This window comes from Egretta garzetta, unplaced genomic scaffold (assembly GCF_000687185.1).
Source record: "Egretta garzetta isolate BGI_Z169 unplaced genomic scaffold, ASM68718v1 scaffold81, whole genome shotgun sequence".
Lineage (NCBI taxonomy): Eukaryota > Metazoa > Chordata > Aves > Pelecaniformes > Ardeidae > Egretta > Egretta garzetta.
Window position 1 is genome coordinate 6294304 of NW_009258671.1, and position 15185 is coordinate 6309488.

The following is a 15185-nucleotide window of genomic DNA, read 5'->3' on the forward strand; positions in this document are numbered from 1 at the left end:
ACTGTTTGTCTTTGAAGTTGTGAGCAGCAGGGCAAAGGACCACTGCCATTTTTCTGCTTTGTACCACTTCAGCGACCTCCAGGTCTGTAGGACACTGGCTTGACCATTACTGATCAAAGAGAATCCAGTCTCATATGCATGGCTATGCAAAAAAAGCTAATGTGTGTAGAAGCCCATCAAAACCAAATCAAGCACACGCCATTTTATATGGTCTTCAGCTTCACCCTTGATTTACAATGACAGTTCTTTGACTCAAGAGCAGGACAAGAGCAGTGTTAAAATACACGTAGCTAAAGCAACCTTTACAGACTCCTATGCTGCAGAGTCACTCAGCCCAATCTTGCAACTACAAATACCTTCTAAAGCAAAAAGCTTAAATCAGCATCAAAACGGCTCTGGAATTGCTTCTCCCAGCAGCGGAACAAACTGATGCGAAGCAGACCAGAAAGACAGCATTGAGCATCTCCCATTTTGCAAAAGGCAAGAGAAATAGATGGTAACAATATTCCCCCCTCCACCCTCTCCAGTTTGCCCAGGGAAGGAGAGTATAGCTCTCTGCATCCAATTCACGCTGGTTCTGGTGTCTAAACAACTAACTTTAAACATTCTTCTAACCCTTGCGATTCAACTACAAAAATAAACTCTATGATATATAAAGTATTAAATAATCCTCTTTCTCCTCCCCTTACAGGCAGTATCCTTAACTGGACTTTAAGAGGAGGAGAGTTTAACTTGAATGGTTCACAGCTGCTGCTGCCATCGTTCAGTTCCAGCTTCAAAAAGGCAAGAGGTGTAACTGCAGTAAGAGAGGATTAAAGGAAGAACTGCAACAAAACTCAATGAGTGACCAGTGCCAAGTTTCACTTGGAAACTTGCCAGAAAAACGGATCCAATACCTGGTTTTATCACGCATTCTAAAACCTGTGACGCTTGCAGCAGCATCAGTCTTATCGGAGGCTGACAAACGGTGCTGTGGCATCCTGAAGTCCCAGGAGACTAGAGGAGCTAAAGCTGGCTCTTCCAGTGTACATGGCAACCCCTCCCCACCTCTAGCTGATGAAACGCAGTGACAGCTCATGGGTTTATTAAAGACAGAAATAGGTGTACTGCGGGTCAAGAGCTATTCATCCAGACATTGCGTCAAGAGAACATATGAGCAGTACACAGGTTGCCATAGAGAATCTGCAACAACAAATCCAATTTACGTCGAACTGCACAATATTCCTGAAAATACTGAATTATCGTTCACCAGTAAGACAGCGTTGTGGTGTAATCTTCAGATTGCAGCAAAGAGGATAAGGTTTATACATCTGTTAGAGCTGCACATGTTTTATGGCAATTAAGATAACCTCACAGTTGTTTCCTTGCCCCTCCTAGAATTTTTTCTTATTTTGTACTGAAAATAATACTAATTTTTCATATTTTTCCATCTGTGAGTGGTTCTCTGTATCACAACGATGCATAAAAAGTGCACACAATTATTTCAGTGGAGGTGATCTCACATACATCTTTACGTCTGAGAAACCATGGGAAGGGACAGAATTACATTTTGTTATGCTTCACTGTCGCAATTGAAGCAACTGCAGCCACACACAAATGTCTAAATATGCAGCCTGGTTATCAGAGGAGCAGGTCTTCTGCAAGTCACTGGATGCTGTTGGTGTATCGCAACTCTGAAAATCACACCACTTATTACTTGTAATAAAATTTATTACTGTGTGTAGACTTAACTGAAAGGGTAGCTTGAAAACTGAGGATCGTTACCTGTAATTAGAGAAAACCAAAGCAAGCCCTGACCAGTACATTTTCTTGTTACATTAGCAAAATTATCTCTACAGGGTGGCAAAGGAGAAAACAAAGCGAGTCTTTTATAGTAAAGCTCTACGGTTAAGCAGAACAAATGCTTATCTTGTACTACTCTCAAAAAAGAAAGATAATTTTTGGATTATAATCTAAATGCAACAGCCACAAGAGAAAGTTACCAGAACCAAGAGTTAGATGTAAGAAGCAGCTAGAAATTAAACCACAAATACAGCTATACTGTTGACTGTATTTCAACACAGTATTTCAAGACAGTAACTTATTTTCTACCCCAGCGTTAGTGTTTCAATTTCTAAATCACTGTAGCAATTTAGTAAGAAAGCCAGTTCCACTAATTGAAACTAAAGATTAATTTTACCAGACCACTGTATAGACAGAATACAGATGGCAGTATTTAGAAAGCTGGAGACTGGTGTCTGCACGTAGAAATTTAATTAAAAAATGAGTTTATATCAACTGTTTTTATTAGATATCAGCAGTTTACAAATTGGAATTAAGAAATAAAGTTACAGAACGGAATTAGCTTGAGCTCATTCTGAGTTGTGAGGTTTTTTTCTTTAAGGTCATAATCATTTTTATACAGGATGGCATCAGCAAGAAATTCTAGACTGTCTAAAACACAGCCCCACTATTTCCTCATTCAATATTTCATAATTTATCAAAAAACTAAGATCGTTCTAAATATTTTTAACAAGTATTTAACTAACTACTCTATTAGGCCCTTTATATATTTTAATTTTTTTCAATTTGTACACAATACAGATTTTTAAAAAGCACTTAAGGATTCTATATTGCAGTTTTTTGTAACTTTCAGAACTAGGAATAAATAGTGTTCCCACGACAGGATGAAATCTCCTATCCAATATACTATGTGTCTTGTCTTCTCCATACCTCACATCTAAGCGTACAATTTTCTAGCAGGAATATTGTTTTAAAACACTAATTCCCCATCATTTTAATGCACATCAATTTATGCCTGCAAGAGCTTCTACTTCCTGGTAAGCACAGGTTTAACTTAATTCTATCTTTTGCTACAGTCCACTAAATACCACCTCAGCATATGCTTAATTTACATTTTCTTCTCCACAGCTCATAAGACAGTCTGAAGACAAGTGCGAGTAAGGATACAGCTGCACTGAGGTTTCTATTAGGAAGCCTCACTTCCGATGTACATGTTCACCCTTCTTTCTCTTTCCTGCCTCACAGCCAAAACCAGTAATAAAATAAAGCTTCTAACGTTAAGGTTGCTAAGAAATATAAGACTGTAAAGGGGGGGGGGGGGGGGGGGGCATAGGTAGATGTAACAAGTTGCTACAAGATTTCTGCTCTGTAAAGATGAAATAGCAGCAGGAAGAGGCTGAGCCAGAAAGCTGCACGAGGAAACTAATATGCTGGAACAAGTAAAAACATCAACAGTCTTAAGGCAACCTTCATTCGAATCAGCAGTGTGATTACTTGTATAGCTGAAGGGAAATCCTTCTTTAATGAACTTGATTACGCTGATACAAAAGATGTTATGAACCATATCGATCCTAGAAAAGTAAAGAAAAACAGCAGACGTGAGTATGTTTTCCATTGAAAGAAATCAGTTTTACCTACATTTGTAAAATAAACAGTAGTTTAATTCTTAAAGACTTCAAGAAAATTTGCCAGCGCTCCCAAGAACTGGAGTTTACGGTTAAACTCCAGGATAATTAGCCTGATTCTCAATCACCCCAGAGCTCCCACTGACCACAGATAGGAAATGCAAACTACCTGGAGCACGAAGCATGCTTTACATGATTGAGACCAGGATGTCTCAGTTTTGTGCACAACCATGGATCAAAGGTATCACTGCCAAGGCACCTTTAACTGACTTAATTTAAGTCAATACAAGAGTTGGGCTAGATGATCGCTGTAGGTCCCTTCCAACAAAACTATTCTATTCTGAGTTATGAACTACTATCACTTTAAAAATAAAGTGACAGCAAATAACTTCCATGATGGAATTTTTGTTTCAATTGTAAGAAAAGAAATAAACTATATAAAGGAAAAGGCAAAAAAGATATTCTAAGGAAGGTGAGCTATCAGCTACAGATTTATTTTTAAAAATATAAGATCTGCTGTCTACCACGAGAGGTCTGCAAAGCTCAAAACTGAATTAATTCTTTTCTCCCTAAAGATGATTCAACAGCAGGATCCATGATACTAAATCCCTACAAAAAGACTTTAACTAATGGTTAATATATTGTAATATTTTGACTAACCTGTATAGATGTCATGACCCCATTAGCAAGTACAGAAAGTTTTCCAGCCACTGATTTCACTCCTTGTTTAAACTGAGCTATATCAGGAGCTGAAGGCAAGACATTTGTAATGTTGTAGCTTCCTAAAAGGAGAACACACACACAAGAAGAAAACAGAATTTTATATTAAAAGCAGCCTTTTTTTCCCCTGAAGCACCAAATACCAATGTCTGATCAACACTGTAAGAAACACTAGGCATAGATCACAAATTTCTTGTATACATCTTCCTTTTAATTTTTTTTCAGTTGTCCATAATTCCACCCAGAGCATCATCTTCCACACTTTGTATTCCCAGCTGAGCAATTAATGTTTGGATAATATATGATTTATTCTGCACTTCAATCTTCTGCAATGTTCATTTGTCTTGTATCCTAAACAGCTGTTACTACCTTGCAATTTAAAGATGAATGCACTTCTGTGGTGGCTGAAGTGATGAACCCTGTTTGTGTGCACGCATAGGTATGCTTTGCATGCTGTATATACACACATATTTTGCATTAATACATCTGACACTTGGAAAATGCTATAGAAATTATAGTGAAGGTAAGTAAGTTTTAAAACTTCAAAACAAAGCCGGCAATCCAGCCTTCCTTAAAGCATTTTTGTATTAAAGTCAGAGTCATGGAAATAAAACTTTCAGATATAAATAACCTGAGAAAAGCTCTAACCACTTCTCGACCACATGAATTTTATCATGTTTTTCTGGTTATGTATGGTTGTCTGAAAAACTTCTTGTAAATGAGACAGGAAAGCAACTCCTTTTCTTGTGATTTCCTTCAAAAGTAGCATCTACGAGTCAGCCATCTGACGTGCCAGCTTTCATAAGCACCAGCTCTGAAATAACGCAAAGTAAAAGTCTTTTCTTGCAGCTCCCCCTTTTTGGTAAACAGCTCCTACAGCATTCTGTACAAAAGCAAGCATCCCAAAACTGTGCTACCCTAAAATCTCAGCAGTGCTCATAAAAACAACTTTAGATTCAAAGGACATTTTATTCTGGCAAGGAACCCAGAATTACAGCAGCATTTTTGCTGCCAGCCTCCAGACTCCTGATTACCTTTATTTTATGGAACTAATGATGGCCTTGGCAATAATTCAGCACCAGACAAGCTACCAAGTGCAGTAAAATTTCTCCAAGAAGGGAGAAAACTGTCAAAAGACAGTCTTTGGGGTGGGGGGTGTAACAGAAGAACATGCAGGAAAGGAAGGTTCTGTAGACTGAATATAGTGTGAATTTGTAATACACAAACTAATAATTCCCAGTGTATTTTTTCCTCGCTATTATTTTTGAGCAGTTAACAACCCACAAAATTTAGCAGAAGTTTAGTCTTTGTAATGTAACTTTAAATTTACTGTCGGGTTACACACCAGTCACAGAGAGTAACTAACCTCAAGTTGCAGTTTTCATTCCATTATTAGGAAACTCCGCGTTCCCTCACAAGCCCCAAGAACCTCCCCAAGCGGTCAATGATGTGTAACCGCGTGTGCACAATTCACATACACTTAGTAAACACTATATAACTGCCTGTAAGTACCCTTATTCAGAATATGGTGAGGATTTTATCACACGTATATGCATGTACACATAGAAAGGCATATTCGTATACTTATAGACACACAGAGATATATCTATCTCACACAATTTGCCCCATCTTTAACTTATATTTACGTTTTCCTAGTTCATTTTCTTATTCATTACGGTGTAAAACCCCCACAAATTAAAGGAAAAATTAATTCCATATAAAATAATTTATATGCAAGAAAATTATAAGAAAACTGATGAAGAAAGTACTATTCAAAACCAGCTAGATAACAAAATAGTATTTACCACAATCCCATGTATTATTGAAAACATTATCATTTACAAATTCAGAAACACCATTTCTTTGCTTATGTTCCCATCATCTTTTTTAATCACAAGTATGATACCACATTGCAAACTTTCTTTCAAGTGGCTAAAGGAACTTACTGTGATTTCTGCTTTATGTCTCTTCTCCTCCCCTCCTTTTTTTTTTTTTAAAAAAACACATTTCAATTGACTAAAATCCAGTTTAAGCAACTGGTAACAGGAGTTATTTCTCCACTAGCCAGTGTATTCAAAACTTGCTTTCAGGGGATCAAAACCGAACAGTCACATGGCTTTTTTTTCTTCCAACTTTTCCAAAGTAAAATCAGATGCTGCACAGTGTTTGCTTTTCTAGCCTATTTAGATAATTACTCACAGATTTCGAGTTCTTCAATAGTTCTTTTTTTCCATTTCTTTACAAATTACAGAATGAAACCCAACTGATCAAGTTAATAAAATATTCCAGTATTTCTTACCTTTTCTATTTTACATTATCACACTATCCAAAAAGGGTGTTGGAAAGAAAACATGAGAGATTTTCAATAGCCTAAGGGACTATTTTTCAGTCAATCTAATCTAATACTTTTTCCTTTCTAATTCGATGAACTATACTCTCCAGTGTAAGGTGTTCCAACAAATCTTTTAAACAGAATAACCAATTGAAAAGCTTCCTTAATAGTTTGGCAAGACCAGTGTTAGAAGCAGGTATCTCAATGAATGGATATGCCATGCAACAGATTACATGGGAATTTCAAGCCGACTAACATTTGATAGTTATTCCTCTTAGAGTCACTATTATATCACAGCTATTTTCACATATATAAATCTAAGTTACTTATGGTAACTTATAAAAAAATCTACTGGAGAGTCAATTTATGTGTTGTCTCATTTGCTTTTATAATCAAAGATTACAGTTTCTCTTTGATAAAAATTATTTACGATATAGTCAGTCTATTGTTCGCAACAAGCCACATTAAAAAAAGGGTAACATATTGAACTTCTTACTGAACTGAAGATACAGAACCTGACTTTTTCTTTTGTTTTAAATAATAACTACATCTGTTATGCTTGTTTGATCTACTAGCAATACTAATGCATACTGCACTTTGCACGCTTCTTGCAGAACACCGCAACAGCTAGCTGAGAGTGGAACTAAAAGAGCAGCACTGGAACACCCCCCGCTGCATGCTACAGTTTCTTACTCTGTTCAATATGTACCTGCTGGTTGTTTTTTCTGATCTTCAAACAAGTCAGCTGAACTTATAGAGGAGCTTCCAGAAAGTCTCTCTAGTCGAGCCCTTGCTTCATACTAGGAAAGAATTGAGAAGAAAAAGTACTATAACAGTAAGTTTTCATCATTTGTGGTCATGTCAAATATGCCATGAGATTATCAATACAGTTCTAGAACATGCAAATCCAGCTGAAGCTGACCATTCTGAAAGCTGTTCCTATCTCACAGTTTTCACATGACTTGCACAGTGTGAGTTTGTCATCCTTTCAACTCATTTCGGAGTTGATTGAAGAGTGACATTTACCATTGCAACACCAAGAGGCCTACTCACTGTTAGCTACCCTAAAAAAGGGGATTGCTGAAAAGGCAGAGGAGAAAGAACTACACAACCATTAAAAACACCAACTAAAAAATGTGAAATGCAGTGGTTGGGTAGGGTAAGGAAAAAGGACTGCAGTTCGCATCATGTTAACCCTTCTTATCACATGATGGTTTTAATTCAACTTAGTTTCTGAGTTCCTTGGGAATGGTAACATATTGATAATTTTTTTTTTCATTAATGTTTACATTGTTAATTTTTCTTTAAAAATAGATTTTTTTTAAATGATGCCTCACCTCCAAAATGCAACATTATATTAATCTGTTTCTTACTCCCAGGTTGATTCAATTACATGTCCTTTGTTGAACCATTTATCTGCTTGCTTAGCTTTACAAGAGTAATAATGTTCCCATCTAACAAGTACGAAGGGGACAGCTGTTTTAACAATGGTTTGTTAGCATCAGTTTGAGTATTTCAAACAAAAGTAAGCCTTCACCTAGCATCAGGCTGACTCTTTCAAAAATGAAGACTGCTTGAATCATAGTCTACCACTTCTATCAGAGAGGAATGATGTTGGTGGTAAGGTCCTACTTGCAGCTGCAACTCCTTAGGAAATACTAAACTATATCAGAGTTATCAGAGACATATACATTTCTATCAAACAAATATTAAAGTGGACATAATTCTATAGACTTACCAATTCTACCAATTTTAACTATTTACTGCCTTCTCGTTATACGAGAACACCATGTTTATAGTCAAATAGTATTTTAACATACAAAAATATTTGTGACTGCTTTCTACTTACATCAGCATGATCTTGCCTTCCAAAATACATGTCTGATGAAATTGCTTTTACATTGCCAAATTTTTTTTGTGCCTCATCTGTGTTTAAAGATGGTTCATATTCAGGCTTACGACGAGATGTAGGCCTAAAAGAAAAATAAACGCATTAATGAATGTAACTTCTATTTATATCATGGCAGAATGTGATAAATCAAACAAGAAGCACTATCATCTTTGTTTTATGAAGCCTTAAAGTATAACTGTGATTTTTTTAAATAAAAATTAAATCAATATGAATCCAGGATAAAAAATTTCAGATAACTAAGTTCATACAGCAGCAGATAAAATTCCAGTGAGTTTTACAAGATGGTGGATATATAGTATTTCAAACTCATTAATCCTGTACCTTTATTTTTAGAGTTCATTTAAAAATCAAGCCAAAGTTACGTCAACAAGGACAGAATATTTCTACAAAACCTCAAAAAAACCCAAAACACAATGTCAGTGAAATTCAGATTTAAATGTAATAGTAGAAAAAGGTTCGACATCCTTTGAGCTATCACTGCCTTCCACCTCAAACATACATACTCAACATTTGCCTTTTTTCTCTCTTTTTTCTTTTTTTCAAATAAAGAAGTAACAGCATTATGGACACGAAACCCTATGTTGTGTAACATGCATCACTGGTCCAGTCTTTAGGAAAAAATAGAACATGCTTGTGTTTATAAAAGGGAGTTGTACTTAAATGCACAAACTGCATTGTACAGGCAAATGAAAATATAGGTAATAAGAACAGAAGCAGAAAACACCAACCAAGAACACAAACCCCCACATTCTTGTATTTTCCACTTGATTACAAAGATAAAACCACAGTTGTCAGAAAATAAATACGTTCTTTTTTTATCATCACAACAACTAGACCTGTTGTTTCCAAGTATCTTCAATACCTTCATCCTGAAAGCTGAGTACTCTACAGTTCCATTCACGTGGTAACTGAGTTCTGCTTCATTCATTAGGCAATAAACAAAGCAAATAAAGCAAGTATGCTCTCAAACAGTGCAAATAATTGGAGTTTCTCTCCACATCTTTTGTTGACTTCTTGTTTTGCTGAAATGCTTTGGAAATTACCTCCAGCACATATACTCCACAGCACTGAACAAAACAGTGCTTAAAATTTAAATAACTGAACAGGAAATTCAGCTTACAAAAGAAACTCCCAAGGAAGTCCCTTGACTGATGATAAGTGTTGGCCAAATTTACCCTCTAGACTGAAAAAAATCCCACTACTATGACCAGAACTCAAATCATATTAACAAGCTTGGGCTTGCTGTACAAAAATCACTTAGGTTTTCTTTGTATACCTGTCTGAAAATCCTGTACTTTTTGAAGTTAACATTACATCAACATCTCTACTGTTATTTTCTTTCTTCCAAAAAGAATCTGTATTGTCATCCCATTTAGAGAAAGTGCTGCTCCTCAAATCTGAAGAATCATAGTACCTAAAATAAAAGAAGAAAAAAAACTATTGAAAAAGTAGGAGCTTTATATTGTTAAATAAATATTGCTTTAATAAGTGTCCACTAACAAGTAAGTTTTCAGCACATTGGTCATTGTCTGTGAATAATCTGGATTTCATAACAATGGTTAGAAACTTTGTGCTGTTGAATCCAATGGATTTTTGATTTTTTGCACATGTATTTAACTGAATGAAAAGGCCTGGTGCTCTTGACACTCTCTACTAAGAAACCAGCTATGAAAAAACCACCACAACTTTCAAGGCACTTTGAAGACTCTAGAGATCCAAGAGCACCTATCCCATGGCATCCACTTGTGCTGTGGTGTCACGTGGGGCAAAGTTTTCTAACTAAGGGTCTGACAGTAGCTAATCTCACAGTTCCACACAAGTCAATATATAACCTACGCAAGCAGAGAATCTGCCCCCATTTTCCGAGGCACCAGCAAACATAGCTCAGATCAGTAAGGAAAGCTCTTGTCCCTGGTTTCGCATGTACGTTTTTAATACAAACATTAGTATTAAATACCTCTGACCTTTGTAACACATTTTATTAGAACAATTCTAAGCAACATATTTCTTAAAAGTGAGTCTTATTAAATTAAGATAATCTTCTCTTGCATATCAAAACTGCAGGGAAAACACAAACAGAAAGAAAAGGAAAACAAATGAAGCATGTTTGTCAATTCCCATGGTACCTTATCTTGACCTTTTCCCCTTCAATTATCTACACAGATCTAAACCTATAGGGAAAATACTTAAAAAAAAAAAAACCTACTAAAATGCCAAAGATTAAGAATTTCACTTTGTGGTTAAATAAGATTTCTTAAAGTTTGGATACGACCAGGATAGGGAATAAGATGATCAAAACAACAGGAGGCTAGCAGAATGGAATCATTGATTAGATTAAAAAAAAAATGTATTAGAACAAGCACAGGATATTAAAGTCTGCATCTGTATTTTGTGAAAAGCACCTTTAAAAAAACATTCTACATGTTCTACATGAATAGTCAGGGCATTGTTCCTGCAGTTTATGAGAAATGTAATGCCTTCAGCAGCAAAGTCTCCCACCTCTGCACATGTAAAATAGCAGGGACAGATCTGGAAGGAACTTCTACAAAAAGCAGGAGTCTCTCCCCTTCCCTCCTGACAAAGGGAAGAGCATTTAGCACTCTCAGCAAAGGAGATTCACTGCAAGGCAACCTTCATCTTCACAGTATCACAACCCACAGAGTAGATGTTACACCCAGTAGAGTCCTGAAGGTATTTTTTTCCTGCTAAATGAGGCTTTTTACCCCCCTCCAACTTTTGGATACGGGTGGAAAATCCGAAGTAAGAGTCATAGATAAAAGCTGAAAAGAAAGGAAAAATCACAGAATCTACATTTTGGGGCACATCAGAACACCAATTCTATCTTTCACTATTCCTGTGAGCTTAGGTTGTTTTCAGTGCAATATCACACGTAAAATAAATAAAAGGAAAGCAGAAACTCCCAGACAAGGGCGGTACAGCACCAGAAAGTAGTTGGTATTCCAAATTTCTTCTTTCAGCTGCCTCTCTCTTGCATCAGCTTAGAAATATGGCAAGGCGCTACATGCTTTCCTACAACCAGGGTCATTTTCTTTTGGCCTGACTTCTCAGTTTCTATGTCATATGTTCCTATGGTAGCAGACTGTAGAAGCACAGTTAACAACCTGCAAGGAAGCTAGTACATAGCAAGGCTCTTATTCCTGCCCACCTAATGAAGAAGCCACAGCAATCTTTAAAAGTTCCATATGGATGTGTAATGACAACAAGACATATTATGTGTGTGTGTGTATGTATATATGAAGCTATCCAATCGCACAATGGCCATCAAAACCATGGGACGAGGCAGGGCCTACAAGTGCTGATTTGTATTAATTACTTATTTTCTCTATCCTTCCCTTGAAGATTTTTGTAACTTTGCAAACTACTTCTTCAGTATTTGGGCGGGGCAGGGGCAGAGGGAGAAACAAAAAAATGCATTTAACAGAAAATAAAATTTTACGTTGTTATGTTAATAAAGATTTTACTAATTTTAGCAGCAACAAAGATTAAAATCCAAGGATTTTGAGAGGCTTCAATTATATAGCTAAACCTTAAGACATTTAGCTTGCTTAATTTATAGATACTTATCAGCACTCTAATATCCAGCATGAATATTTTGCTTTGGGGTATATACTAAGATGATATTAAAAATACTTTACCTCTACCTCAAAGTCACAGCTTGGAATAAAGGATAATAACCACCTCACCAACTTTACCAAGTCCAACAATCTGACTTTATACTTCCTTTAAAGAAAATGAATTTGTATACCAACTCCAATTAGATTCTACTATTGCTATAACTAGAAGAAGAGCCGGGAACAGCTAGGTTACAATTTATCTTCTAATTATTGAACCAAAACAGATTAAAAAGCCTTTTCCATAATTCATCCTTTGCCTGCTAGTAGGCTTATGAATAGTTTGAGAGCAGTAACAGTTCTTTTCAAGGAACAAATAGAGACGCACTGAAATTATACAGTTTCTTTTGCAAGACTGCTGCTGGTTCACTTGATACCACATTTGCATTAATGCCACTAGTTATTACGCTACAAAGTAATGACACAAAAGCCTTTGTGACTCTATTTGCCCATCTACAAGTAATTAGGTACAATTTTTCATGTTTCTGTGGCACCAATCCAATAAAGGCAGTTTATAAAAGCAAGACCTGTTTCTATCTATCATCCCAGAGACAGCTGTTCCATTGCAATTAGTGCCTGTAGGACCAATTCTTTCTCTTCTCCCTCCCAACAGCAGTATTTTGTAATTTGCATTGCATTCATGCTCTGATCAAAAATTCATCAATTATTTTTTGCTTACATTTTATGTTCAAATACATAGACGTCTACCAAATAAGACTGCAGCCATCTACATGACACATCCAACACACAATACCTCAAAAAGATTTAAGCTTTCTCATTTGGCATGTGTCCAGTTAAAAGACTGATGTAACTGTAGTGTATCTAGTATCAGACTTTGATATTTGTTTAATTTCAAATTGAAAGTTGAAGACTACCGGGGGGGGGGAGGGAGCAGGGAGAAAGAATGAACACAAGTCATTCTGACAAAAACTTCACTGGATTCTGTATACAGCAAATAAAAGCTTATATGGCAACTGGCTGTGCAAGTAGAGAATAGACCCTGAACAAGACAGAAACCTGTGAACATGTAATTCAGACTGCCTTCTCCTCAGAAAAAAGTAACACCACTTCTTTATAAATACATCTGTAATCAAGGTAAGGCCAACTATTTCACAATTTTTCTGGTTCAGATGTCCCCTTTTCAGGGTGCTAGGTGTGTAGACATGTCCAACTGTCTTCTGTTTTGTTCTTAAGTTCCAAATATATTGTATACATTTGAATACATAACTTGCATATACTTCTACCCCCACTCAAAATAAAAAGTTTATACATCACCTTGAACTAGAAGAGAAATATGAGTCTTCTACATCATCAGTGTACTTTTTCTTCGGCTTTGCAATCACAGGTGTTTCCTGCTCTATTGTTTGCATATCTGAGATGACCGAGTGAGAAACGCAGCTGGGGATGGGAAGAAAATAAGTATGTAAAGAGATGACAAAGCTCAAATCCTTAAAAAAAAAAAAAAAAAAAAAAAAAAAAAAGCCCAAATCTAGTATCTGAAACTTGCTGATAAAGCCCAAGCTACAAAAACCTTTAAGAAGAAAGGAGGAATTTAAAAACAAAACAAAACAAAAAACCACTGGAAAATTCAACTATAGTTAGGACTTCTGAACACACAGACCATTCCAGCAGCTGGAAAACACAGCAATGTGACATTTTCAGAGTTTTGGCTTGTAAAGACAGACTATACTGAGATTGGTACTGTTCACTGAAACACCCTGGCCACCTTCCTCATAGCCAGCTAATGGGGGCAAACGCCCCACAGATGTCCTACAGTTTAGGTTAACACCTGTCTGGCGGGTTAGAACTTAAATCTATCAGAAGCAATCCTGCCCCTTCCCCCTGACAGATACTAGATTCTTTGATGATATTGCTTAAGCTTCCATAACACACAAGTATATTTTTTAATTTCCTAAGTAAAATGAAGGGTAACTGCATAAAGTCACAGAGTATTTTAAATACAGTTCATAGAGCCTCATGTACCTTCTGTTGTTGCCAAACCCCATGCCAAGTCTCTCCAATTCATTTTTCTTCTTACTAGATAGATTTAAGTTTTCTTCTTTTGTTTTAATATCAAGATCTCTGTAGGCCAACCGTAAAGATGATACACTAGAACAAAACACATAGCTGTAAAATGCTACACTGAACGCCCAACCCGATAATATTGGTAGAAAATTAACAATATATATTGTAGCACTGTATTTTTTGTGTTCTGTGTTTACTGAAAATATTCATTATTAATTGGATAAAATTCCAACTATAAGGGTGGAAGAAAGCCAATACAGAAGACTGTCTAAATGGTACCCCAGTGTGTGTATGAGCAGGTAGGGTTTTTTTCAAAATGAATGTGAAACATGCTACTGCTAAAGTTCAGGACACAGTTTTGCATCACCATTAAGTCAACCTGAAAAAGTTTTTTATCCTCCATCCTTATTCTATGTGATACCAAATAACTGTCAAAATTATCCAACTCTGACATATTACAGTACTGTGGCATTCATGATAGAATACCAGCAATGTTATCTCCTGATGCACAGCCTGGCCCTGCTATGTCTACTTCCCTTCACCCCCGCCACACTCCTAGTGGTTTTAACATGTGCACTCTTGAGACAAGTGCTAGAAGTAGACCACGCTTCTTCTTTATTGATGCTGCCCTTCCCTGTGCCCAAAAGGGTGTCTCAGAAGAGGGGAGGAGTCTTTGTACTCCCAAAATGGAATATATTCTGTATTATAGAAACTCTGAAGCACCCAAACCTTATTTTCTGTACAGCTGGCAACACATTTTGTCATCTGAAACATCCTCACAGTTCAGATATAGTAAGCTGTCTTTCTGAGATGCCATGAACCGTGCTATACCTCAACGCAATCTTAACTGCTTTTCAGTAATACCAGTGTACCAGAGACAGATGGTTTTAATTTTGGTTACAGAACTGTAGAAACACTGCTTAAATTTAATTTGTTCTGTTAAAAAGGATACAAATAGTAATTTTAGTGAGCAATGCAACAATATTTTAATTCAAACATTGTGACTGGCATAAAGTACAAATGAACACTATCAGAAGAAAGGTAAATGAGATGGTAAATGAGACGTAAAGGACGCTGCTGGTAGACATCCTGCTGCAAGTAAAAAGAAGTTACTTAAGTCTGAAAACCCTTGTAACTTTCCATCCGTGTTGTGCAGA

At 36.4% G+C, this 15185-nt stretch overlaps 1 protein-coding gene across 1 annotated transcript in view; it reads right to left on the bottom strand.

Moving 5' to 3' along the window:
* Positions 1 to 992: 992 nt before the first annotated feature.
* The window catches only part of ARFGAP3 (ADP ribosylation factor GTPase activating protein 3), a 36453-nt gene continuing 22260 nt past the window's right edge, over positions 993 to 15185 (bottom strand). Inside the window, exons 10-16 of the mRNA XM_009648765.2 lie at positions 13987 to 14112; positions 13279 to 13401; positions 9648 to 9785; positions 8309 to 8432; positions 7169 to 7259; positions 4068 to 4189; positions 993 to 3353 (exon numbers count right to left, since the gene is read on the bottom strand). Coding sequence (XP_009647060.1) covers positions 3336 to 3353; positions 4068 to 4189; positions 7169 to 7259; positions 8309 to 8432; positions 9648 to 9785; positions 13279 to 13401; positions 13987 to 14112 — 742 coding nt within the window. The 3' untranslated portion in view covers positions 993 to 3335. The remainder of the gene's footprint in view (positions 3354 to 4067; positions 4190 to 7168; positions 7260 to 8308; positions 8433 to 9647; positions 9786 to 13278; positions 13402 to 13986; positions 14113 to 15185) is intronic.